Consider the following 26,441-nt stretch of genomic DNA (forward strand, 5'->3'; position numbering starts at 1 on the left):
GAGCAGTTTTTTGCTAGCCACTTCCGCTTGTCAATTTTGGCAACTTCCGTGGCCACTGCAGCAGCTACTTTGTGGCAACATTTAGCTTTCGTTAACGACTGTGGGGGCATGGATAGACTAAGTACGTTGTGGGTTGTAATTTGTCAAGCCAGCTCCTTAAATAATTATAAATATCTAACTGTATTATGTTTATTTTTGGTTAACTAGCTCCATTGATGTAGCTTATGGTGCTATGGCTAACAGAGTAGCTTCTTTCTGCACCCTCATAAAGCACAGATTTAATATTTAGCTAATCAGCAAGTGAGTGTGGTAATATCCGTTAAGCATTTACGGAATAAATACGACCAGATAAATGGTTAATTTAACCTGACAGTCTTTTTCTTCATCTTTTTAATACAGCCTGTTTGAACGTGTGCTTGCTCATCCATTCAGACTCTTTATGTTGTCTCTCTACAGATGTGCCCCCTCCGGGCCCCATGGATCTGCCCATGTCCCTGCTGGAGATGGGATGCTCTGGCAGGTTTGAGCTTATCACACACCCCGTCCCCGGCCAGCCTTTACCTCCACATAGCACGGTCAGTAAGGAGTAAGATATCTGTTTAGATACTATTTTAGCTAAATTGTAGTCCAATAAATTGATTTGGTCTGTGATACAACCTAATGTAAAGGATTGAGAATTCTTCAACTCAAAGATAATGGCATGCTTCCCGGCTTGTGACTGCAGAATCTATTATCTATACATGCATAGTCACAGTGTCAAAACTGTGCACTACAGTCGGTACACATTATTAGTACTGGATTGGACCCCCTTTTACTTTGAGAGCTGCCTCAGTTCTTTCATAGCATGAATTTGCAAGGGGTTGACCCAAAGACTTTAAAATATTTAATTTATTTGTTTCCCAATGAGAATTACTTTAGATACAAGAAACAAAATAAAAACAAAAACAAATAAAGCCAATCCTTGTACAATTGCTTTACCCATACATTTTTGTATTCAAGTCACCTAATCTAGCACATTTAGCTTCTTCAGAACTTATTCAAAGTGATGCTTATTAAAATTTCATATTATCTAAGTGACTTAACATTATGGTTTAGTTTCACCTGAGCTGATTGCTTATATTAAATAAGATTTGATTGTGTTTTATCTTTGGGGGATAGTTAATGGTGTTCATTTATAACTTATGTAAATATAGGGGAATTATTTGACTTGTTTTGTTTATGTGGCTCTTCAGGATGTCTCTCTGATCTCTTCTTTTTTTTTTCCATCCACAGCTCCCTCACGGGCTTCCTCCCACAAACCTGAACCTGGAGACAGAAGTAGAGAAACAGTTTTTAAGAGACCCTGCATGGCTTCCTATACACGACAAAGACTTTGCCTTCCAGAAGTTTCTCAAGTATTTATGTTTGTTATATTACTAATTAAAAAAAAAAAAACACTAATAGGCATATTTATTGATTTCACTAAATAATTAAGAGAGTTTCTTGAAATCATTGCTTCCTGAAATCTAACGTGTCTATGGGGGGAAAGTCAAATCTGATATTGTAATTATTATTGGGTTAAAATCAATGTATGTTTAAAGATGTGATTTGTGTGTGTGTGTTGCTGTTCTCATCAGGGTGACCCAGAGGAAGGTTGACGTTGACTCTCTGCTCAACTGTTGTCCATCTCCGCTTCACTCGGGACTGTCTGTTGTCAGAGATCCAACCACAGGAATGCTGCTGGACTTCACTGAGGTAATGTGGCAACATTATCCTTATTAAAATAAAATCATTATTGTCAAATCATTATTGAACCTGACAAAGAGTATCTTATTGTTTATAAAAAGTGCTTTGCTGTTTCAGCTTTAAATATTTGTGGTCATTTTAAATATATGGTTCATTTTAATACTTGGATCAACTTCTTTTTTTTGCACTCAGTGGCTGACTGGAGATGCCCTGGTGGGCCTTACTCTCTGAGAAGTTTAATTTGGCTTTTTCAGCCTAAAAATGGTCTCCTTCATATTCTTCAGCATCTCTTTAGGCTTTTTAGTGATCCAGTGAACAGCTACCAAATGCAAGCCCAGCGCTTGGAATCAACTCCAGAGCTTTTCTCTTGTTTAATGTGTCATGGAAGAATGAAGGATCAGGCCTGACCTAGTCATAAAACTGCTTGTCAATCAATTATCCAGTTTCTTTTTAGCCTATGAAATTAGAGGACTGTGTATTAAATGGCTGTAATTCCTTAACAGTTAAAACTTTTGTTAAACCCCTTGAATTAAGCCAAGTTTGCTTTTCAATCAAATCTTGATTGTTTGATTTGAAATTCACTGTGGTTGTGTACAGCAACTGTGTCATTGTCCAAAACTTTACATGCATATTTTTATACATATTTTTCAAGACTGATTTTATCCATTTTGGGAAAAAAATAGATCTTTTAGATTTTAGGGCCACCTAGATTTAATTTAAAAAACAAAAACAAAAATTTCACAGTCAAGTTGTCACTATTTTCCACTTCTGCTTTTATCTTCAGATCTGTTTGTTCATATTGAAGAGTCAGAGTCTAGCAGCAGGTTATCATTATGGTCCTGCGCATTATCACTGCAATCAAAGGTTGGCTTGATTCATTTCATTTTGGGTCTTTTTGTTTTTTCCCCCACCTGTAGGTGTTACTGGAGGACACCGGTCTGTCTGCAAAGAACTCGCTGTCATTGCAGCGCCAGCCTGGGCCTCCTTCTGAAAGCCTTCGAGGAAGCAACACCAACTACCCGTTCCTCCCCGGTGAGATTCTTTCATTCATTCAAAGCATTTTTTCTTAATGATTTTCTGTATCTTTCTTTAGTTCAGATGTCGAAACCGAGGAGTTTTGTTATCTATTAATATTCTTGTTGTTATTGTCACAGGAGGAATGGAGGAACTGACGCTTGAACAAATCAAGAAGAAATCTGAGCTGGAGGAGGAAATCGACTTTGAGAGTGGTGATTTTTTTCCCTCTTTTAAGCAGGATCAACGTAAAATAAAGTCAAACATATTTTATTATTTCACCTCTTAGAGTTTGAGTTTGTCATTACTCTTTTATAGATTTACTGAAGGTGGCCCCTGGACTGAAAGCTGGGATGGACTTTACTGACAAAGGTTAGAACTCAGACTGTCCCACCCAAAAAAAAAAAATACTATATGGTCTAAAAGTAGATGAATTAATGATTTTGTCTTTTTAAAATTGTATCCTGAAGATGCCAAAATAGCGAAGCCAGAGGTCAACCTCATGTCGCTCCTGTCTACCGTGGAAGGCATTAGTGGTTTGCAGCTTGAGGAGAAGGAGAAAGACAAAGAAAGTGAAGATGCCCCCAAACTACCAAGAACAAACAGTCTTGAAGACCTGGGCATCAAGGTACATCTTTTATTTCAGATATCTGGTAACTTCAGATTATATTCCCTGAAATGAATGACTGTGAATGATAAATATTAGCGCAATATCTTTAAGTAAATATAGCAAACAGCTCGATTAAAAATGTGAAGGTTAATATGATGGGAGAAGTTTTACATGTGGTCAAATTCGCCTTTGTTGTGTATTGAGATGGTTCCCACCCAGCAAACACTCAGTGAAAAGGAAGTTTTGCCCGACATCTTAATGCTCAGGTTTGGTTTGAAGGTGAAAACTCAGATCTTGAACAAACATTGAAAAAAAAAATGTGGTTGCCTGTTAGCCAACCAGTAGACCTGAACCCAGAACCTTCTTCCTCAAGGCAGCAGTACTACCAAACGTAACTTCTACCACAGTAACACTGTGCAACCCACAGTGAGACATAACACTTTTAGAGATGTCTTTTACATGTAGATGCATGTAAAGGCCAAATATGTTTCTTGACCACAGTCATTATACAATCAAACGAATGTCGTATTTGCTTTTTTTAAAAAACATACTGCCTGATGTCACGTGGACGTCTGACAACCTTTAAACAAAGTTTTAATGTACAGGTCGGTTCTTTTATGCATTGAGCATAATTTAGTTCTCCACCAAAGGAGATTCACCTAAAATGTAACAGAGGTGCCATTTACTCAATTAACTTGAAATGGATTCAAACACATGGAGATCTGTTGAGTAACATACTCTTACATGTGTATCACCAACCCTAAAAAGCCTGTTTTAAACAAGGAGAAACTCTGAAGATTAATTCAAACACAGACCATTTGAAAATGAATGAAAAATTTGAAATATGGGAAGCAAGTTTGGTATCAGGCATGAAAGTGTTCTTTTATTCTTTCTTTGAATTGTTCAGAGTACGATACAATACAATTTTATTTATATAGCACATTTAAAACCAGGGGGTACACCAAAGTGCTTCACAGTAAGGAATAAACAGCAAAATGATTACACTGAACAGTAAGTCATTAAAACGAGGTAAAATAGCAAAAACAAACAAAGGAATTAGTAAGTAGGGATAGGGAGAATTCATGATAATCCAGAGAAATGAGTAACGATACAGCAATTAATGAGCGGTGACAATCAGCATGTCGGAAAAGCCAGGTTTTCAAGCGTGCTTTAAAGGACTGAATGGAGTCAGAGGCACGAATGATAGCAGGAAGAGTTTTCCAGAGGTTTGGTGCTACTGAGGCAAAGGCACGATCACCCCTAGTCTTCAGACTGTGCCCGGGCTGGGCCAGAAGTAACTGACCAGATGATTGTAAAGAACGGCTGGGAGTATAGAGACTAAGGAGGTCGGTGAGATAGGAGCACGGTTGTTTAGTACAGTATAATATTCCAACACTAGATTTACCTAACACTACTGCCCACCATCACATTTCTCTCCCTAGAAATTAATTTTAAAGACCATGACTGTCCAACTAGATTTAGCCCAGAGGCTAATGTACATGAGCTTGTGGTGCTCAGTGAGTTGCAATTCTTTGTTGTCATAGATGCAGAAAGAAAAGACGAGAGGTAAAATCTGGAAAAACACTGAGAACAAGTTTAGGGAAATTACTTCTCATCCTTCTCTCCTGCATTCATCCTTTAATTGTGGTGTTGATAAAGCTGGTTTCAGTATTTAGTTCTGAATTTAATTCAGTCTTTTTCCAGTGCAGAATTTGTAAAATAAATGCTGCTATTCGCATAGCAGGAAACAGACATTAAAATAAAAGGAAATTGATGTGGGTTAACTGTCGAGTGTTGCTAAATATCAACTGCTCTGAAGCTTTGTTTCCTTCTCCTCTGCCTGCAGGATGCTGCGTCATCTTCGTCTCCTCCAGAGAAAGGAAAAGAAGAGAAATCAAAGCTAAAAGAGAACACAGAAGAAAACAAGAAATGGGCCATTCCTGTGAATATAACATCACCCTGCGATGACTTCTACAAACGCATCCCAAACCCAGCTTTCAAGGTTTGGGTTCAACATAACAAAAAATAAAATCCATTTGTCTTATTTTGATATTTTCACCTCTCTCTGTTGCTTCTCTGAACATGGCATGTGGTGAGCTGTTAAGTGAAAACCTTCTTCTTTTTTTCCTGTTTCTCTGCTGCAGTGGCCTTTTGAGCTCGATGTTTTCCAGAAGCAGGCCGTGCTGAGGCTGGAAGCTCACGACTCCGTGTTTGTGGCCGCGCACACGTCTGCTGGAAAAACAGTGGTGGCCGAGTACGCCATCGCTCTCTCACAGAAACACATGACGAGGTGTGTATTTGTGCATAGCTCAGAAGTGAGCTAAACCCTTTTTCAGTACAAGCTGTAAGACAGAGGTTGTTCTTGTCTTCAAGGCTGGAAAAGAAGCAAGAAACACTAATGACACGAGACAGCTGTGACTCACAGCTCACATAGTTGTCTGCCGAAGGTGGTTTGATCCCCAGCTCCACATGTCACATCATTGGGCCAGATACTGAACCCCAAATTGCTCCTGATGAAAGTTCTACATGTGTAAAACATGTGCTTCATAGGAATAAAAAAGCACTATATAAATACTTTTTAAATACGAATACAAATGAATACGTTACAAAACCTCTGATATCTCTACACCAGGAAGAAAGAAGACAAGATTAACTTAATTCATGTACTTAAAACGAAAGTACATAAATCCCCAGTAAAGAATGGAACAAGCTGGAAATGCTCTGCTACAACATTTAAAATTATAATATACAATAATATAAATATAAATAAAATAATAATAAATATCAAATTATGCCATGCTGCAGTATTGTTTGGCCTGTTCACTGCTATACTTAATCACAGTGAGAACAATCTTAAAAAGGGGTTGTTTATAGTGCTAAACACAAACATTAAAACAGTACTTTTAATCATACCGACGATTCACTCTGTCACCTGAGCCACTGCTGACCTTTGACTCCTGATCATGTAGCTTTGAGGACAGTAAACAAACACAGACAGATTAAAGTGAGATAACTAAATCATAAAATAAATAGTAAAAAGTTACTTTGAATATTTTAATAGCAGGAGTCTCACCATTAGGTAATGATAGAGTGGTTATATTATGTTATGTGTTATGTTATATCATGACTAAGTTTCTTATTTAAGGTTTACTTCAAACTGTTCTGTGGCAGATGGATAACATAACTTAGATTCAAATAAATAAATATTACACCCCAGAATAAAAGCAGCTTTTGTTGGCACTTTCACAGTCTTTGTAATTCTGACACAACCACTGGGTGGCACAAAAGTCAAATACTTTGTGTTTCCAAACATTTACACTGTTTTCCTTCCTATCCAATGGATGGATGATACTTGGTGACTTATATTTATCGACTGGTGTTTGTTTTTTAATTTTTCTATACTTAAAGTGTATGCAGGAATCAATACATTTAACATATGTAACCCTTTAATCTGAAGACTGTTACTGCTTGTTGTTATCATCTGTTACCTGACAGTGAGGCACGTAACAGGTAAACAGCTGTTTAGTGTTGTGGTCGAACATAAAGTTTTTAATGTCATTATTTTGTTCTTGTTTGGCATTATTAGACTTCACAGTCTGTAGTCTTCTATATATAAATATATATATTTAATACATAATTAGACCTATGACATCCAGATTAAAGTGTTTTTTCTTTGCAGAGGTTTATTTTCCTCTCTCTTTCTTGTGTTTTTAAAGGACCATCTACACATCTCCTATCAAGGCTCTGTCCAATCAGAAGTTCAGAGACTTTAAAAACACATTTGGGGACGTTGGACTCCTTACGGGCGACGTCCAGCTCAGTCCTGAGTCATCCTGCCTCATCATGACCACTGAGATCCTCAGGTGCTCGGACTGTTTGTTGTAAATATTAGAAGCAACGTATTCAGTAGAGTAAAGTTTCTAGATTGCTCCGTCCTCTCCTCTCTCAGGTCTATGCTTTACAACGGTTCAGAGGTCATCAGGGACTTGGAGTGGGTGATCTTCGATGAGGTTCACTACATCAACGACGCTGAGGTCAGGGAGTGCACCCACGGATTCATTTTTTTCCAGCTGATTTTCAAGGTTAATTGACTTTCCTCTCGTGTTTGCTTTCCTCAGAGAGGGGTTGTGTGGGAGGAGGTTCTGATTATGCTTCCCGATCACGTCAGTATCATTCTCCTCAGCGCCACAGTGCCAAACGCTCTGGAGTTCAGTGAGTGGATCGGGTAGGTGCACCACGCTGACAGCAGCCACTGAGCATTAGAGAGCTAATTGTGGAGTGGTGACAGTGGCTGCAGTCGGTAATTCTCCTTTAGAAATCTGCTCTCGCACAAAACTATTCAAAGCAAGACTTCAGCTTCTGCCATTAATTGCATTTCTCTGTCTCGCCTTTATTATTGTTTTTTTTTTTTTTTTTACCGCAGTCGTATTAAGAAGAGGCACATTTATGTGATCAGCACACTAAAGAGACCCGTGCCCTTGGAGCATTATCTGTACACGGGGAACAGCACCAAGACTCAGAAAGAGATGTTCCTGCTGGTGGATGCTACAGGAAACTTCCTCACTAAAGGGTACCGCTTCGCCGTGTGGTGCTTCCCTAGTTAATAATTTCTTGAAGTTGTTTCTCAAAGAGGAAGTTGTGTTTCTTGTTCAGATACTACGCAGCCGTCGATGCTAAGAAGGAGCGCACCAGCAAACATGCTCAGTCATTTGGCACAAAAAACACCTCTCAAAACACCACCGCTAGTCAGGTAATTCTCTTTTGTCACTATTTTGCCTTTTGATTTCTCTCCAAGTCATCCTCTTATTTCCTGTTTTCATCCATCTCCCTATTTTTTAATTATTTGCTTCACCCCACAGGACCGATCAGTGTGGCTCACCCTCCTGCACTTCCTGTCCCAGCGGCAGCAGACCCCGGTGGTTGCGTTCACCTTTTCTCGAACACGCTGTGACGAGAACGCCCGTTCGCTGGACTCCATGGACCTAACCACCTCCATAGAGAAGGCGGAAATTCACTCTTTCTTCCAGAAAAGTCTCACTCGCCTCCGAGGAGGAGACCGGCACCTGCCTCAGGTAACGAGCAGTCAGCAGGGGCCCTGCTTTTCCTCTCCCCCAGACTGTTAATACAGGCTGCTTTCTGAATTGTGATGAATGATAATTTCTTCTTTTATATGAGTATTTAATAATCATCTGGAACAAAAAGCTCCCCTAGGTACAATTTATTCATCATAATAATTAAGGCATATAAAAAGATTTGCTATTTTGGTGTGCAGTTTCACTGCAGCATATGCACAGACGTGGTTAGTTTACATACACTCAACATGGACATGAAAGAATATGTATAATTAATTTATTTCCGTAAATACAAGAAATTTTAGTTTGAAAATGGCTGAATCTTTGTGCTTTTTAGGGTTTTAGACTTTTCTTAAACAGCGGCTTAATTTGCAGCACACTTAAACTGACTTCCAGTCAAAGATTTATGGTGTTTTGCTCACAACAGAACATGTTAATGTAACATTAAACTTGTCATTGGGGTCTTCTTTTAGATCTTGCTCATGAGAGACCTGTTGAAGAGAGGAATCGCAGTCCATCACAGCGGGATCCTGCCAATCCTGAAGGAGGTCATTGAGATGCTTTTTTCCAGAGGCCTCGTAAAGGTGAGCGTGACTGGAAGTTGAAACAAAGCTATGATGCTAATGTGGCTTGGACCACAGCTGTGTTTGAAATCATGCTTGCATGCTCAACAACTTTTGAAAATATTGGTGCAACACACACTACAGGATGTTATTGAGATTATTGTGGCAGAGGGAGCAATGCACACATAATACATAAGTATTAATAGTCTCATGGGGGCGCAGATGTTAATCTGTGGTGTAACTGCAGCGTCAGTAACGCTGCAGTGAGGAAAAAACTAAAGTTATGCACAATTAGCGAATCAGAGAGTTCTGTGAAAACAAATATGGTGGTAGAAAAATGTCTTTCCGTATCTTAATATCAAGTGCGTCTTTTTCTTGGAATTTGTTTTCTCAAGCAAATCTGTGATGATCAGGTGGGGAAGTATTTGATGGAAATGACTTGGAATTTCTCTGTAATAGCTGTGGTCAGAAAAGCGGATGATGGTTAGTGAGCCTGCAGGCTGAATCTTGGATGAGATGTAGCTACAGGGCTTGTTTTCTATTTGGAAGAATGCGATCAGAGGAAAAAGAGACAATTTTGTGCTGCAACCCCACCTGTTTGCTACACTCACCTTCATTTGCAAATAAAAATAGCTCTACCAGCTGTCTGCATCTTCCCTTCCTCTCCCAGGTGCTGTTTGCCACCGAGACCTTTGCGATGGGAGTGAACATGCCCGCCAGGACCGTGGTGTTCGACAGCATCAGGAAACATGATGGAACCGGCTTCCGAAATCTGCTGCCAGGTTTGATACTCTCCATCTCAGCCGCCATCACTAATGCTCACTAGTCCTTGAGGATAAATTGTAGCTGAGGAAAAACAAGCATTTTGAGACCTGTGCTCATGCCATGAACCATATTTTTAGGTGAGTATATTCAGATGGCGGGCAGAGCGGGCCGGAGAGGTTTGGACGCCACGGGCACTGTGATCATTCTGTGTAAAGCCGGCGTTCACGAGATGGCGGATCTGCACGTCATGATGCTGGTGAGGGCTGCAGCAGGGTTTCATTTCATAACATCTACCTGCCGCGTGGGTTTATACATCGTTCCACTCAAGTCTCTCGGTACCCATCTCTCCACATCTAAAGCAAAGCTGCACCGCTTGTTTATTTTGGCTGTGATTCAAGGAAGGTGTTGCACGCTCCGTTATTCATTTAACATTTAATTACACAGTTGAGTGGGCTATTGTAACACAGTCTCCCTCTGTGCCAGTTTGAAAAGCACTGCTTTGGGTTCAGTGTGGAACTGAAACACAAATTGTGTTTTTTATCCTTTTTTCTTTCATGGATGCTTTACTTTCTTTTGTAAATGTAGAAACCCAGAGCCTCCTCTTCTACAGATGGTGCAATTTTTCACAGTATTTCTGGACTTTCGAGGCTGATATTAATTTTTGAGATGTACAGTGCTGTGAAAAAGTATTTTCCCTCTTTCTATATTTCTTGGTTTGTTAGTTTCTTTTTTGCATATGTTTCATATCATCAAACAAATCCTAATATTAGGCTAGGATAACCCAAGTAAATACAAAATCTGCTGGGGTGAGATCAGGCATACGCTGGGTGGTGTGGCTGTAAGCAATTACAAAGTGGTACGCTTTAAAAAGAAATCAGTGGCGTCAGTAGATGAATTGGAATCAGAGCAGTTTTGGTTTTCTAGCTTTAGAAAATGGTTTGCATCCCATTTCTGTGCTGACTCTTCTTCCTGTGTGTCTCCCTCAGGGTAAGCCCACCCTTCTCCAGTCCCAGTTCAGACTGACTTACACCATGATCCTCAACCTGCTGCGAGTCGAAGCCCTCCGTGTGACCGACATGATGAGGAGGAGCTTCTCTGAAAGCCACAGAGATACTCAGGTAACATTTACAGCTTCATTGAATTGTTGCTCTGTAACATTTTTCCTGTCTAAGAGCAGCTGAGAAATGTCTCTTTTTCGTCTTGTCTTGCTGCTGCTGCTGCTGCAGACCCACGAGAAGAGGATCAGCCAGCTGAAGCAGATGTTGTCCGCTATGCCCTCCGTGGACACAGAGGGCCAGCTCTCTGACCTGTTGCCTTACTACCACACGGTCACCGAGCTGAAGACAACCACAGAAGCAGTCCAGGTAAACTCGCACATATTCAGAATCACGATTACATTCATACAGCTTTAATCAGCTGCTTGTTTACCTTTATCATTTCCTCCCCGTCTCAATCTCAGCGCGCTATTCTGGAGTCTGTGAATGGGCTCAAGGCTCTCTCAGTGGGTCGAGTCATTGTGGTTAACAACAAACAGCATCTCAACGCTTTAGGAGTTATCCTACAGGTAGGTGTATATTCAGTGTGACACCTAACCACAGCTATTCTGTGACACCAGGACTATTTGGGGTCATATTACCTGTTTCAGAGCAGATACTACTTGTGGATGAAGACGGTTTTGTGTGACTGTGGATGCGTGAGCAATCAGACACTTACCTGATTGTGCTGTGCAAAAGATAAAAACCTAAAGAGGGGCTAAATATTACATAGGATTTATTTCATAAAGAAAAGAATAGCTTATTTGTGTAGAATTATGTAACAGTGGCAATTAACAAGTGAAATAAATAATCAGATTTTGTATAAAAATGCAAACTAGGATTAAAAAATGGCTGATTATTGAGCGAAAAATGAAAGTTGCTAGTTTGATGCATGTTTTAGTATCATTAATTCCTCCAGTGAGATGAATACACAGAAAGTAAACAATAACCTAAAATCATCCAGTTTCAAATTCTTTGCTCACACAAATAAAATTTAAAAAATTGATACCAAAGACGTTGTTTTGCCTAAAAAAAATAATAAAACAAAACTATTAATCAGGCTCGTCAGCTCTGTTGTTTTTTTTCTAATGACGTTTGTATTATTTATAGGTTGCTTTGGTGCTTAGATCTTCAAAGTCAGTACATTACTTTTGTTTTATCTGCTCAAATTAAGGCTGAGGATCTGTTCTTTGAAATACCCGTATCCTATGTGCTGAGTTTGCTCTCTGTTGACAGTGGCTACTGCCTATTAGATCAGCTCTGGGCTAAAGTGGAGGAATTAGTTGATGAACATCGTGGCAAAAGGAAAATGGGAAAATGTTACGGACAGTGAGACAATCAGAAAGTGATACAGAGTCACACAGAAGAATTTTTCTTAAATAATATTGTCAGCGATGTTGAGCTGTTTAACAAGTCTCCATCTGAGCTCTGTGACCAGTCTCTGGTCTCACTGGAGAGACAGGTGACATAAAAGCTGAACGGGTCACCAGTAAGAGAGGAAATACATCCAGACGCTCATTCTCAGCAGAGGGTTGTGTAGAGTTTCTGCGTCACCCAACCTGCATGTGTTCGCATTGCCACTGATCTCCCTCATGTGTGAACAGTGTCCTTGCTCCCGTATCATTCTCTGACTTTTCTCTGTGCGTCAGGTGTCCAGTGACTCTGTGAACCGCACCTTCACAGCCCTCATCATCTGTGAGAAGGGCAACGAGGAAGGAAAAGGCAACGACAACGCCGCTTTGCCTCACCTCCACAACACGTCTCTCTTCATACCTGAAGGTGAGGCGGTGGGGTTAGCTGCAGATGCTATCCAGCTCTGTGTGATCGCTTTCACGAACCACTTTTCAATTATTTGATGTAATTAATTTCCTGTTTTACCTTTAACGTTCATCAGGCCCCTGCAGCCACACGGTGCAGAAGTTGAAGCTTCAGGACATCTCAGCCATCACGGTGAAAACCCTCAAAGTGATTCCAGAAAGGATCATCGATAATTACAACAAGAGGCAACAGCCACGATTCAAGTATGCATTTGTTGTCTTTGTTGTGATTTAAGAACTTTATTTATTTTTCTAATGAGGATCCTATTTCAGAGTAAAATAGATGGTAAAGTGGGGCTTGCATTATAGCAGGGCGCCCTTGTGACCTCTCAGGACCTCGCTGACCAATAGATGACAGCATCACACAGCTGTTGCAGATTTATTTGGTGCACATCCATAATGTGAGTCTCCCGTTCCACCACATCCCAAAGGTGCTCTGTTAGATTGAGCTCTGGTGACTGTGGAGGCCATTTGAGTAGAGCGGACTCATGCTCATGTTGTAGAAACTAGTTTGAGATGATCTGAGCTTTGTGAAACAGCGTGTTATACTGGCATCAGAAGATGGGTCATAAGGGATCACCATGATCAGCAACAATGTTTAGTTGGTGCTAAGAAGCCAAAAATGTGCCAAAAAAATATCTCTCACATGCTTTCATGTTATATACCCCAAATTCTGACCCTACTATGTGAATGTTGCAGGAAGAATCAAGACTCATTATACCAGGCAACATTTTTTCCGGTTGAATTGTAACCTCAGTTTGTCACCTGCTCCAAGGTTTTAATAAGTTGCCCATTCATTGGTGCTCTTCTGCATACTTTGGTTGTAGTTAGTGGTTATTTTAGTTACTGTTGCCTTTCTATCCACCTACAGATGGTTGTGTGGGAAAATCGTGGGAGACCAACAGTTCTGAAATACTTAAACCAACAACCATGTAACATTCAAAATCACTTTAATCACATTTCTTCCTCATTCTGATGCTTAGTTTGAACTTCAGCAGGTTGTCTTGACCATGTCTACATACCTAATTCCATTAAATGTTGGCATGTAATATGTAGCTGAATAGGTGTACCTAATGGAGAAGCAGGTGAAAAAATATACATTTGTCTGATTCTGTTGCTGGTTGTGCTTCATAATTACATATCTTTATTGATTTTCTTTAGTATTTTCTTTTATTTTTAGCTGGTTTTTACTGTGTTTTTTGTTCTCTTATGAAAGTGACAGTACAGATATTGACGGGGTTTACAGGGAGAAATGAAAAGGGCCTCATCACTCTACCAGATGGGTTACCACCTTTTCTTTTTTGTCACTGCTATAGATTAAAAATATCTGGCCTTTTTTGTTGTTGTTGTTGTCGTCATTTTCTTGCATTTCTCAGATCAGTCTACACTGTCAAGCTAAAAATCTTCATCACTTCCCTTTGTCCTTTAGGCTTGACCCTCCTGGTCAAGCCATCTCCACGGCGACACAGGAGCTGCTTCGATTGGCAGAGGCTAAGCCCAGCGGCATAGCAACCCTTGACCCCGTCAATGACCTCCAGCTGAAGAGCGTTGATGTGGTGGAGGCCAACATGAGGCTTCGTGTGCTGCAAGACAACCTCAGAGATTTCAACTGCATCCACTCACCCATGTTCGCAGAGCAGGTGTGTGTCTGTGTGTGTGTGCGCACGACAGTTTTTAAAATATGTTGCAATGAGAAAAGTGTCTCAGCCCGAGTGTTTGCTCATAAAGAAAGAAAATCACATTTATTTTGTGCAGCAGTTTCACATCTATGCAGCTAATTAACATCCTTACATAAGACCGGCCCCCCTCTTTGATAGCGTCTCTCGTTTCTCCCTTTTCACAACACCGCCAGTTTCTTTTTATCCTTCCAATTTTCCCCCCCTCTTCTAATTTCACAATAATAACATCAAACTCAAAAACCAGATCTCTGCTTCTGTGCCGTCTCTCCTGTCTTCCTGGCAGCTTCATTGGGGAGATAAGACTGAAGAATCTGAGCTGACTGCTTCTATAATTACCCATATAGGCTCATAGCTGCAGCTCATCACTGTCTCACAGGCACAGCGTGTTATTTGAGCCACCAATACACACACACTCTCTCGTTACTCTGCAAGATAACAAGCTCTTACTTGCAGTATCAGTGTCTCCTGTTATCACTGCACATTCACACTTCCTTATGTCTTTATTCAACCTTGTGGGTAATAAAAATTGGCGGTGCGGAGATCGTCCTCAGTGGTTCAAAGCTGCGTTAGCTAAAAATGCGTTAATGAGAGTACAGAAGTTTTTTATTATCTTCTTCTCTGTTGAATTCACTGGATTTAGGCCAAGTTCTGCTGTTTCATTTCTCAAATTGAGTATCCTGTGTGTCTGTGTGTGTCAGTTTGCTCGGATTAAGGAGAGGATGAGCCTGCAGGAAGAGCTGGACCAGCTCCTCTTCCTTGTGTCGGACCAGTCTCTGACTCTGCTGCCAGAATACCACCAGAGGATCAAGGTTTGGATGAGAGTCTTTATCCTGACGTGTTTCTGTCCGTTGGCAGAAAAATGAATCACCGGATATTTTTATAAGTCAGTCATTTACTGAGTAAAAAAAAAGTGTAAAGACCTCTCGGTTGCTTCTCAGGTTGGAATATTTTCCTCTACGTCATCTTCCTGTGTGATCGTAGGTCTATGAATTCTTGAATTTAGACATAAAAATGTTCCCATCACAATTTCCCAAAAGTCAGAGTTTGCTTACATGAGGTTTTTGATCATCTCAATAATTCCCAAGTTTGCTACATTGTCCTCGATTTGAGTCCAGATGGGATCTGTGCTGCGTTTGTCTTTCTCTGCTGATTATGTCTCTAATAAAAGCATAAAATAGGTGAAAAAAATATTTAATTTAGAGACAAAGAAAGGAGCTAATATTTAAAAATGATCTTAATGAACTGATCGAATTCTGTCTGTTATGCTAACAGTGATGCTAACAAGCTGTTTATTTTTGCCATTATAGAATTTAGTATTAACATGCATATGTTTGCTATTCAGCACTTAAAGCAGACTCTACCCGCTGTGCTGTTTAAATTTCACAAGAGAAGCAAAATTCATCCTCCAGGTGGCGCTTGAGGAAAAAAATTCTTTAAAAGTGACAAAGATTCACCGCCTCATCACAGAAGAGGAAAAAGGAGAAATACTTCATTCTTTATTTATCCCAACAGTTGAATCAGTAAATCAGTAAATCAAAGTACAAATGTTAGGGTTACTTTTGGCTCCACAGGTGGAATCGAACCAGCAACTTGCTTGCCAAAGAAATGTGGGACAGCCCTAAGTATTATATATTAAAGAGCTGGTATGAGGCAGTAAACGAGCTCAAAGCGTTCAGCTGCACGTTCAGTAATGGTGCACACACTCTGCCATTTGCATGAGCTCTTTGTCAGGTGATGGAGGATCCAGTCATCCTCATCAGGACATTGAACCAATAAGGAACTCCCTCAGGCTCCCTTTGCAGTAAAATGTCTGGGATTGCACCATCTTTCAGTCACAGCTAGTGCAATCCCTCCACATTTCTTCTTACTCCCCAAATTTCATATCAGTGAGATTTTTTCAGTCTGGACTCAAGTTGTTGAATGCTTGACATTTTTTATCTGCTAGCATAGTTTCCCAGGTTTTAGTAGCACTTTTTCCTTCAAAACTCCACAAAAATAAACAAACTCAGAGGTTTATTTTCCTCGCTGGCCTCCCTCAGGTCCTTCAGTCCCTCCAGTACGTCGACAGCAGCGGAGCAGTGCAGCTGAAAGGCCGCGTAGCCTGTCAGATCAGCAGCCATGAGCTGCTGCTGACGGAGCTTCTGTTCGAGAACGTCCTGAGCCCGCTGGCGCCCGAGGAGAGCGCCGCCCTGCTGTCCTGTCTGGTCTTCACTCAGAACACCCAAGTGGAGCCGCACATCACCAACACGCTGCAGGAGGTGAGGAGGCAGAGGAGTTTTTTTTCCTTGTGACTCACTCACACACAAACACTCACGTCACGTGACACTGTGCACATTTGATGAACAACGTCCCGCAGGAAGGACGGCGAGGGCACGTCACCTGACTCCCCCCAGTCACTCCCTCACTTTTAAATCACTCGCCGAGTCTTTTGCTTAAACGCAAAGGAGCTTTATGGCAGCCTGAATTAGTGATGACTTAAGTAGCAGTGCAGACGCTAGAAGAGCAGAAGTACAGCGAGGCGGTTTGTAAAGCAGGTTCATAATGTCCACACTGAGAGGCGGGAGAGCGAGTCACTTGTACCTACATGATCAAATCCGGCCACCAGCTGAACTCAGCATCCTGATCTTGTCCTTTTTCTCTTCCAGGGCATCGAGCAGGTGAAATCGGTGGCTCAGCGCATCGGAGAGCTGCAGCGGGAGTGTGGGATACCGCAGACGGCCGAGGAGTTTGTAGGCCAGTTCAAGTTTGGCCTCACAGAGGTGGTTTACTGCTGGGCCAGGGGAATGGTGAGGTTTAACACTTTGTTGGGCTTTATTTGACCCCAGTCACACATTTGGTGAGAGGAAGTATGTCTAAGAATGTGTGGGAATGACTTCACTGAGAACAGAGGAAGTAAAAGCAGTTTTCAGTCTGCTGGGGCTCTCGAAACAGAGGTGAGCGTGATTCTCTTAAATCCACCTAACAAGTCATCGGGTCACAGATGTGCTGTTCCTCTGCTGAGACGAGAAAGTGTAACGCATATTAATATTAATCCACCAGCTTTGCCTACCTGATGAGTATATTTAGCCCCAAACAAGGAGGGAAGAATCCAGATTAAGACAACACTCAATGCCAGATGACAGAGATTACACTTTAATCCCTGCTGTTACTGGGACTGGTGATATTTATAAGATTATTTATTTATTTTTAACCCTTTAAAGCAAAAAGGAATAAAAAAAAATACTATCATTTGTTCCTATTACATCAACATTCCAGTCTTCAACCTGTCATTGACACCTGGATTTGGCCTCTTTCTTCCATTTTTCTCAAAACCGTTCCTCCTGAAGTTTTATCATGTTTCTCAGTTTCATAACTGCCATTCATCTTGTGTTGGTGGATCCAGGTTTTTTTTTCATTTCTTTGTGATGGATTTCTTACAGACTGCTAACAAGATTTTAAACAAATACATTACCAGTAATTTGGCAGTTACCAAATTAATACACTCCCTGAACTCTACAGTCCCAGGTTAGAGCCAAAAGACATTTACATTTACTCCAACATGGCTGTTTGCAGATTCAGACTTGCTTTTAATTCTGGGTGTTGACAATAAGTGTTATCAAATCTTACGGAATTAACTGTTGTCTTCTCAACATACGCAACCTCAGAAATATTCTTACACAACCCCCCCACCCCCATTTCTGGTTACATGTAGCATTTCCTCTCCATCAGTTGTTGCTATAATGTAGATACTACTCTATTTCTTTGAAATGTTGACTCCACTTTGGTCCTCTGAGCTTTACTTCTTTACTCAGAAAAACCCAAGATGATTTTTTTCTTATATGAAAATTGTTTTAAACTTTTTTTTCTGATCTGCAGAGCGGTTAAACAGCATCACTGGTTTATTTTTGCAGGACTTTGTACTTGCCAAAGGCAAAGTAAAGCTCAAAAACAAGCCCGATCATTCAGTTGCAAACAAGGACAAAGATTAGAAGACAAGTAGTGTGATTACTCAAACTGCATGTTGTGAACAATCATGAGAATTTAAACACTAACTTCTCAGTTTTGGCTTCAGGTATCAGGATTTGTGGTTCTTAAAAAAGCTCATTTTTTAAAGCTGCCTGCAAATCGAATCACGTTTTTATTCATCACATGCAATTTAATATTACAAAATATAATGAGTTTATCACTTTATGTCACCCCAGACAGAGTATCTTGGAGTACCAGAATGTTACCATAGAAACTGTCTCCTTTCTTTACTTTATGAATGGATAAACTTAAGATGTGATTCGTGCTGTTAAAGTTTCCTCTTCATCACTCACCACCTCTTCCGTCCGGTCCCAGCCCTTCGCAGAGATCGCCCTGCTCACGGACGTCCAGGAGGGCACGGTGGTCCGCTGCATCCAACGCCTGGACGAGGTGCTGAAGGAGGTGAGGCAGGCCGCCCGCATCGTGGGAGACTCCGTCCTGGGGAGCAAGATGGAGAAGGCCTCCTTGGCCATCCGCAGGGACATTGTCTTCACTGCCTCCCTGTACACCCACTGAAAGGTGGCAGGAGGGGGGAGGTGTGCCTGAAGCCAAGTGCTTTCTTTGAGCTGGAGGGGTGAGGGAGATGTACAGGGAGGAGATAATTGAGGCAAGAGTGTCTTCACATGTTTGGAGCTGAATGTGCCTACAAAACATGTTGTTTACATATAAATTCGTAGCAGGATGGAGGGACTTGTTTTAATCAAACGGACCAAAGTGCAGACTGTGAGGTGGGGGTTGGGGGTTGCGTTGTAATTTATTGTACAGTAATAAAAAAAATCTCTATTCAAAGCCTGCCTTTGTTTGTTTGTTTGCATGGGTCTATTCTTCTGGGTTTCTTAACTACAAATCTGGCATCATGTGAGGACAAGATGTGTGAGGGAGGGCGGTGAGAGAGATCCATCCAATTCAGAGACTGCCTCGTTTGTTGAGCTGTAATGGGATGTTCCAGCCTGCTGCCTGTGCGCGCTGCCCGAGTCCGAGCTGTCGCTTTAAGACAGCGATAGCTTTGTGTCTCATTAATTCAATGTACAGCGACGCGTTAGCGGAGAAACATTATTAGACTGCCCTGCGCGCACAGAGAGGAGAGGAGGGGGAGCTGAACGGAGCTGTGCGCGGTGACAGAGCCGGGTTTAAAGCAACAAAGGAAGAAGAAAAAACACCTCAAGTTGTTACCGCCGCTAAAGAAATAAAGATGAAAACATCCTGAGGATGGGCTGCACACGTTTGGATTAAAAGTCTGCATAATCTTGCACTTGAAGGAGGATTTTCACCACCAACTGGAGTAAAGGGGAAAAAAAATAGATCCGATCAAAGGAGGCGGACAGAAGATCTGAAAGCATGTCGTCAGAAAAGCACGGTGAGGCGTTTTAATTGTCTGAAGCACGAAGGCAGATCCAGAGCATCGGCCTATATATATGTGTGTGTGTTTTGGTTTTTTCTAGTTTGCTGTCATCTGCGCTTTTCCCAGCTGCCCCCTTGTCAACCTCTCCATCCGCTTTTGCTTCTGCTGTGTCTACAAGATGATGCACCGCTGTGTGGGTGCAGCTTTGGTGGGGGTTGGAAAAAATAACCGCAGGGCCGTGGAGACTTTAAACTAATATCATCAGACTTTCTGTGTGTAGCTGCTGAATTTATTTCTTTTTCATCTAGTTTATTTTCATGTTCAGATTTTCTTCACTGAAGTGAGCTTTCACATCTTTCCTGGACTCCCTGTTCCCTATTTTTCCTCCCCTCTGTTATATATGTCTCACATCATTACGCACGGGCCTACGTCTATAGACAGGATGTGGGTGTCCTTTGCGCGTGCACGCCTTTAACAACCATTTATTGCTCGTGAACCGGAGCCTCTCTTCCACAGACACACACACACACTTTAATCCTTCCACTTTTTAATATTTTCGAATTTGAAGCACCAGTTACTGATGTTGCTGGTGAACTGCATCTTTCCTCTTAAAAATATTCAAATAAACAGTAAAACAAAGTAGATGATGACACCTGATCTTGCCTTAGGAGGTGTGAAGAGCAAAATGTGGAGCCGGCTGTAAACGTGACCGCTGTCTTGTGCTTTAATAAGATCTGAGAGGCTATAATTAAACAATGGATGGACATCTGCTGATGCTCAGAAGACACTCATGGGAATGCAAAACCATTAAAAAACAGCAGGGATGTTAATGTGTTCAGCTAAATGGGTGTACAGGTATTACTTAACTGTTCCAAGCTTCTAAGTAGCAAATGCATCAAGAAGAGAGTATTACAGGCATTTTGCTGATGACAGACAGACTCGGCTTTAGTTCTAACTCGAGGGCAGCATCACATTCAGGTGTCCACTGCCACAGCTCTGTGCGTGCTTCTGGGTGAATCATCAAACATTAACGTGGCCAGTCACACCTGAGCTTTTCCCACAGCTCAAAATGTCTCAGGTTGTAACTCAACAGAGAAAATCAATATTTCTGATTAGGTGTGTCTGACGGCTTCTGGTCAGTAAAATCTGCAGCTGTGGGCGCTGCAGATTGACTGCGACCTTAAAGGGACACTTTACCCCAAATCAGACATATCCTACCTCAGGCCTTAACCTGCTGTTTATTGATCTCAGCTGTTTTTAGTGTGACTTTTTATGATGTCGGCACCAAACCAGCTCAGAAATGCTCACTTTACTTGGAATAAAATGCAACCAAATGGAAGATAGATGGATGCTACAGATTCAACTGTTTTATGTCCCAGTGATCACTGAGATTAAGGCAAATTTAAACTTTACTGGCCAAACAAGAGTCCAGGGATGTTTCAAGATGGCTGCTGAGCTGTGAGACGTTACAGCTGATCTGAGAGAGGAAGCCATGAATGTTTAAATGCCGTCACTCTGTCACGAGCCTCGCCTGGACAGGCTGACACTTTCATGCAGCTGGCTGGAGTCGTTTGGGAGTTTCCGCATAAAAATGCTCACATCAAGATTTTCTTTTTGAGTAACCTGGTCATTATTTCTGTGAAGAGGTGCTGCTGCTGGGTTTTTCCCAATCTAGGCTATTTTTTAGCATGTTGAGCACCACAAGGCAGTACTTTACTTCCATTATATCCAAGAGAAGAGGAGCATTTCTGCACCCGATCCCTTAAAAAAAACTGGGCAGCACGTGTCAAAACAACTCAGATGGATAAATTAGATCTACATTTGATTTTGAGGTGAACTGTCCCTTTAATGTTTAAGCATTACAGTTTAATGGAAAGGGGGAAAAATCAATATATATTTGATTAAAAAACTATTGATCTATATGGCTAGAATTGGATCAGTAGCAGACAACTTGCTTAAGACTGATCTATTCCTGCACAGAATTCAAACATTAAGGCAGAAAATGGAAGAGATTTCATTCAAAAGAAACATTATCATTATTTATTCAGTGAAATAACAGAAGAAAATGTGTATTTTAGCTTAAATCTGTTGTTGAAGTGATGACAAAACACCGTGCGTGATTGCATTTTGCAGAGTAATGACGAGCGATTAAATGAACTACTCGGCTTCAGTGTGCCCACAGTTTTATTTCTCTCATCTGGATGCAGGTCGTTGCGCTATTAAGATCTTTATCATAAAGAAGAAAATAATGTGACGTCTCATGTTATTTTATATGGAATTCAAGTTATAATTGCCAAAGATGCTGCACACACACACACACTCTGATATATTTTCTGCTCATCACATGATAACCTTTCAAAGGTGTCTTCCTCCTCGCACTCGCTCCTTTCCCCTCTGTCTCTGTCTGGTCCACTTCCTGCTTGTGACAGGGTTGGGGCCTCTTACGTAAAACCGGTCCCCCGAGCGCACAAGTCGTCATCCCTCATCACCCAGCTTCTCTCCCGCTCGCTGACACTGCCTCCTGCTCTCCTTCTTCATGTCTCATCAAATCCTCCCTCTTCTATTCCTCCATCCATCTCCATTCTTTTTTTTTTTCTCCTTTTCTTCCTCCTCATGTCCCTGTCAACTTGGATTATCTCAGCCTTCGACAACGCAACACCCTCTCAGTTGTTTTCAGTGTTAAGCAAACACAAAGGGAGCAGAGGTGTGAGCATTAAAGTGTTCAGACGTCCAGAAGCAGACAGATGCTTCGGGGCGTGTTTCTCGACACCTGAAATGACAAATTTCTGCTGCTAATAAACTTCTTTGTGAAGGATAAGCAGAGAAAAAGACCTTTCTTCTTTTCCTTTGCCTCAGTGAAAATGCCAATCACTGTCATCATTAGCCTGCGCAGGTTGGAAATGTCAGGCTTTGTAGCTGCTTTTTTAAGTCTTGCTGAAGAGCTGTGCTCCATGTAATTGTTTTTTTCTCCTCCTCGGCAGTGAAATAAGACATATTAGAGCCAACATGCAAACACACGTGTAGCTGTGCTCGAGTTAGATAACACGCTCTTGCTCTTATATCTGTTTCTTTTATTGTTCTTCCTCTGCCTTGTCTATTTCTGACTGCTCACCTACCTTTCCTCATCTTTCCTCCCTCTTCCACTCTCAGGGCTCGATGACTCTGGCCGTCAGACCATGCAGCCTCCTCCGTACCTGCCCGGCCCACAGGACCCCAACATGCCCCAGCACCCCAACATGCCTCCCGCGCCGGGCACCCAGCCCAACTACCCTCCTCCGCCTCCTCCTCCGGGTTCAGAGGGATACCTCCAAGAAACTCAGTTCCAGTGTGCCCCGATGGGGCCTCCGGGAGCCCCGCAGGGCTACACTGTCCAGACCCAGGCTCCGGGAGGCACCATGGCGCACCCTCCTGTGGGATACCTCCACCCGGGCTACCCGCTTCAGCTGCAGCCGTGCACAGCTTACGTTCCCGTCTACCCCATGGCATCGGTGAGTGAGACACAGCCTTGAAAGATTTCACAGCTCTGACAGCAGGCTGCAGCAGAATTAAACCTCCACACTTCTTTCCGGCTCATTTAAAATTGTCCATAATTCACTCCTCAGTAAGATCCACTAAATGTCATTTGATGCTTATTATGCAGGGAATCAAACGTTCTTCTGTTATCTCAGGGGCTTGTCTCTATCTTCAGAGAAAATGCACATTTTGTGAAGTAATTTGCTCATTTTCTGCTTCGTTTGTGGCACCTGCTGTTGCGTCAATTAGCTGGACATTTATTAATCAAACGATGTCTCTTTTTTTCCCCACGTAATCAGCAATAAATGTCTGGAAAGCTCAGTCAGAAAAAGGAAAATTACAAACCTTCTGATTTGTTCCAGCGAGCATGTCTTTATTTATCAGGCTCGTGTCCCACCAGCCCACAAAGAGCCTCTCGTATGATTTTAAATATTTTTAATGATGATGAATGATCATTTTTAATGATTAATGATGCACACAGCAGTGTTTCGAATAAGCTCTTTGGTGCTGCTTTCATTTCATTAATTTTGCGGGGTCAGACAGGGACGTAAACATGCAGGCTAATTCTGCATGTTGTTGCATTAATAGGCTGAAGTAATTTGCATTGATTGTCCTTGTACTTATATAAAAGCGTAGGACATTTTTCAGGCTAGAGGACATGTGGTTTCATTTTTGTGTGCAGCTTTCCAGCAAAAACAGGCTGACTGTGTTTGTTTGATTCTCATAACGATCGAGATATTTCTCTGAGCTTTGAGCCTGACGGGTGAAATCGGTACTTCGTGGTAAAGTGTGCTTAAAGTGAAAGATCGTCTGGAAGCCACACATAAATTATAATACATGAAAGCTGACGTGTCAGTTAATTAATATCAATGTAATCAGTTAACCCACATTACATAAATTATACTGCTTTTTTTTTTACACTCTAATACATAACTGAGTGCGTCACTGAGGTGGAATATAAATGCCAATACAATATTCGTACATTAGAGGAGCCGTAAGTTTGAAAAATGAGTCACAGAGCAGCAGTTCAAGCCACTAAAATTAATTGAGTTGGCAGATTTTAAATCAACTCATATACAAAACAACAACAACAAAAAAGAAAGCAAATCTTTTGGTGCGTCATTGTAAAGCTTTTTTAAAAAAAAAATTGTGCACAAATCCTTCATAAACAAGACAATTAGATTTTAAGAGAAGCTAATTTTGCATAAAGAGATCCATATTTTTTCTTTGGGCTTTGCTGCTTTTGCACAGACACATGATTATCAGCAGGAATAACTGGCTGCACAGGAGATGTCCTTCACAACAGACGATGCTGATGCGTAAGAGCATCTTATGACACTCAAGCTCGGATCTGGGTTGCAAAATACTGTGAAATCATTAGAGGAGCATTATTCCAAATTATCAAGACAATAATTTGCGTGCATGAAATTAAAAAGGTCCCCACATGGGACATCAGAGTGCTCTGCAGATCGAAGAGGAATTTGTATGTTAAATAAAGGAAGTGCAGTACAGCTGTAAACTAACAATATAGTTGATGACTGCAGGGAGGAACTAAAACATGTGCAGCATTAAATAAGTTTAAACTGAAGTTAAAGGCCAGTACTGCTTCTCTCTGTATTGTTCAGTTTCTACTGTTTTTCTGAGGCTCATTTTTTTAAAAATAAAACAAGTGCCGTGGTTTCATAAATTTAGCATCTCTGACAGATGGGGATATTTGAGGGGTCAGAGGATGATAAATATTAAATCTTTTCCTGATTTTCTAATTCTGCAGCAGAGTTTTACCTCTCCAGGTCTCATCTCACTGTCCTGGGAGCTTCGGAGTATTCTAATATATTAATAAGAATAATGACAGAAATGAGACCATTTGAGCAGACGACATAAGTCCTTGGTTGAACTATTACGCTTCAACATCATTTATTATAAGGACCAATCTGTACTCTTTGCCCATTCATTGTTGCTGGAGAACACAGTGGATTTTTGAACTACAGCCACATGTTCGTCCACGTTAATAGATCAAACAATTTATATTTTACCCTGAACTAACATCAAAGTCGTAAAACGAGGCCTCGGAAAGAGACTGTGAATCATCAGACATCTGAAAGTGCAGCTGTCCAGCTTCCCGTCGGTAATTTCTTAAAAGCAGTGTGGGTTTGAATGCGAGGAGAATAATATCGAGAGCAAAATCTGCACTGCAGCACAAAATCCTTTTCCTTTTTTTTTTTTAAAATGTATTTCTGTCTGGGCTGCTGAGCTGATAAACATGCACAGCTCAAGCAGAGCGAATTGTGATGCGTTTCTTGCAGCTAATTGAAAAAAACCCAAGTACTGAACATAATTTTTAATCCCGACAGGCTGAAAGCAGCACTGCACTCTGATATCTCGTCTCACAGCTAATGGTAATTACAGATATGACTGTACGGTGCAGGAGGCAGTCACGTCTCAGCTCCGCAGGTGGTTTAAAATAAAGCTAAAATTGTCCACTTGGCATAGAGAGCTAATGTTCAGTGCCTCCGCGCCACGATTAGGTCGCCTCCAACGTCTCGTCTAACTGTGAGAAATTCATTTAAATTAAAAATGAGACAATCAAAAATCCGAATGCCCCCTCTGACACCAGCGAACTTAGCAGGCTCTGCTTCCTGCTGCCCGGCTGCTGTGCCCTTCTTCACTCACATTAGCGTGTTCCTCTGTGTTTTGGTGTGGAAAGAGCTTTGCAAGCTGCTGGACTGTTTTAAAAGCACCGCTCTCCATCTTCTCCTCCTCTCTTTCTCTGTTCAGGGTCAGCCCTACATGCCGGCTGGAGGAACTCACCCGGGGATCCCACCGGGCCAGATTCACCCCATGCAAATGCCACCGAGCATCACCCTAATGGACCGCCGACCGCCGCACGACTACCTGCCCATCGCCGTGCTCACCACCGTCTGCTGCTTCTGGCCAACAGGCATCATTGCGATCATCAAAGCAGTGCAGGTTAATGCTGCTTCATAGTCTCCTTTTCATCTGTGGCTTTCATATTGATATAATATCACCTTTACAGATGACTTTGCGATGAATTTTCACTTTAAAGCCATTTTATTTGCAAACGCAGACGCTCCCATTTAAAATGATAAATGATAGAAATCCTGCAGTTTTTCTTGTCGTCCTGTAAAATAAGACAAAAGCTTTCAGTGACTTAAAGCTCTTTCTTTGCACGTTAAAACAAGTCAATATTTAAGAGAATATTTTACTTCCAGTAATTTCTCAATAATTTCTAGAAACAGCCGAGCAGTGAGGTTCTCAGTAAACAGAACGGGTATCTTTCTTGC

General features: G+C 41.4%; 2 protein-coding genes across 2 annotated transcripts in view; both read left to right on the forward strand.

The window, feature by feature from the left end:
- On the forward strand, positions 1–19,628 carry skic2 (SKI2 subunit of superkiller complex). Its single transcript, XM_085147458.1, has 29 exons — positions 1–121; positions 457–575; positions 1,273–1,394; positions 1,617–1,734; positions 2,643–2,757; positions 2,880–2,954; positions 3,058–3,111; positions 3,210–3,367; positions 5,196–5,351; positions 5,494–5,639; positions 7,066–7,212; positions 7,299–7,383; positions 7,468–7,574; positions 7,773–7,919; positions 8,003–8,099; positions 8,209–8,421; positions 8,895–9,005; positions 9,655–9,766; positions 9,887–10,005; positions 10,736–10,867; positions 10,976–11,113; positions 11,209–11,313; positions 12,433–12,562; positions 12,678–12,804; positions 14,030–14,240; positions 14,978–15,088; positions 16,319–16,537; positions 16,925–17,065; positions 18,600–19,628. Exons 1-29 carry the CDS (start codon positions 109–111, stop codon positions 18,798–18,800), a joined length of 3,729 nt encoding a protein of 1,242 aa, XP_085003584.1. The 5' UTR covers positions 1–108; the 3' UTR covers positions 18,801–19,628.
- Positions 19,522–26,441, forward strand: part of prrt1 (proline-rich transmembrane protein 1) — a 10,305-nt gene continuing 3,385 nt past the window's right edge. The window contains exons 1-3 of the mRNA XM_085147480.1: positions 19,522–19,641; positions 22,777–23,114; positions 25,915–26,106. Of these exons, the coding sequence (XP_085003606.1) occupies positions 19,623–19,641; positions 22,777–23,114; positions 25,915–26,106 (549 nt within the window). The 5' untranslated portion in view covers positions 19,522–19,622. The remainder of the gene's footprint in view (positions 19,642–22,776; positions 23,115–25,914; positions 26,107–26,441) is intronic.

Source organism: Neolamprologus multifasciatus, chromosome 22 (assembly GCF_963576455.1).
Source record: "Neolamprologus multifasciatus chromosome 22, fNeoMul1.2, whole genome shotgun sequence".
Taxonomy (NCBI): Eukaryota; Metazoa; Chordata; class Actinopteri; order Cichliformes; family Cichlidae; genus Neolamprologus; species Neolamprologus multifasciatus.

Coding starts and splice junctions, on each gene's coding strand:
- skic2 (XM_085147458.1), top strand. Junction 576..1,272: donor CTTTACCTCCACATAGCACG/GTCAGTAAGGAG, acceptor TTCCATCCACAG/CTCCCTCACGGGCTTCCTCC. Junction 1,395..1,616: donor GCCTTCCAGAAGTTTCTCAA/GTATTTATGTTT, acceptor TGTTCTCATCAG/GGTGACCCAGAGGAAGGTTG.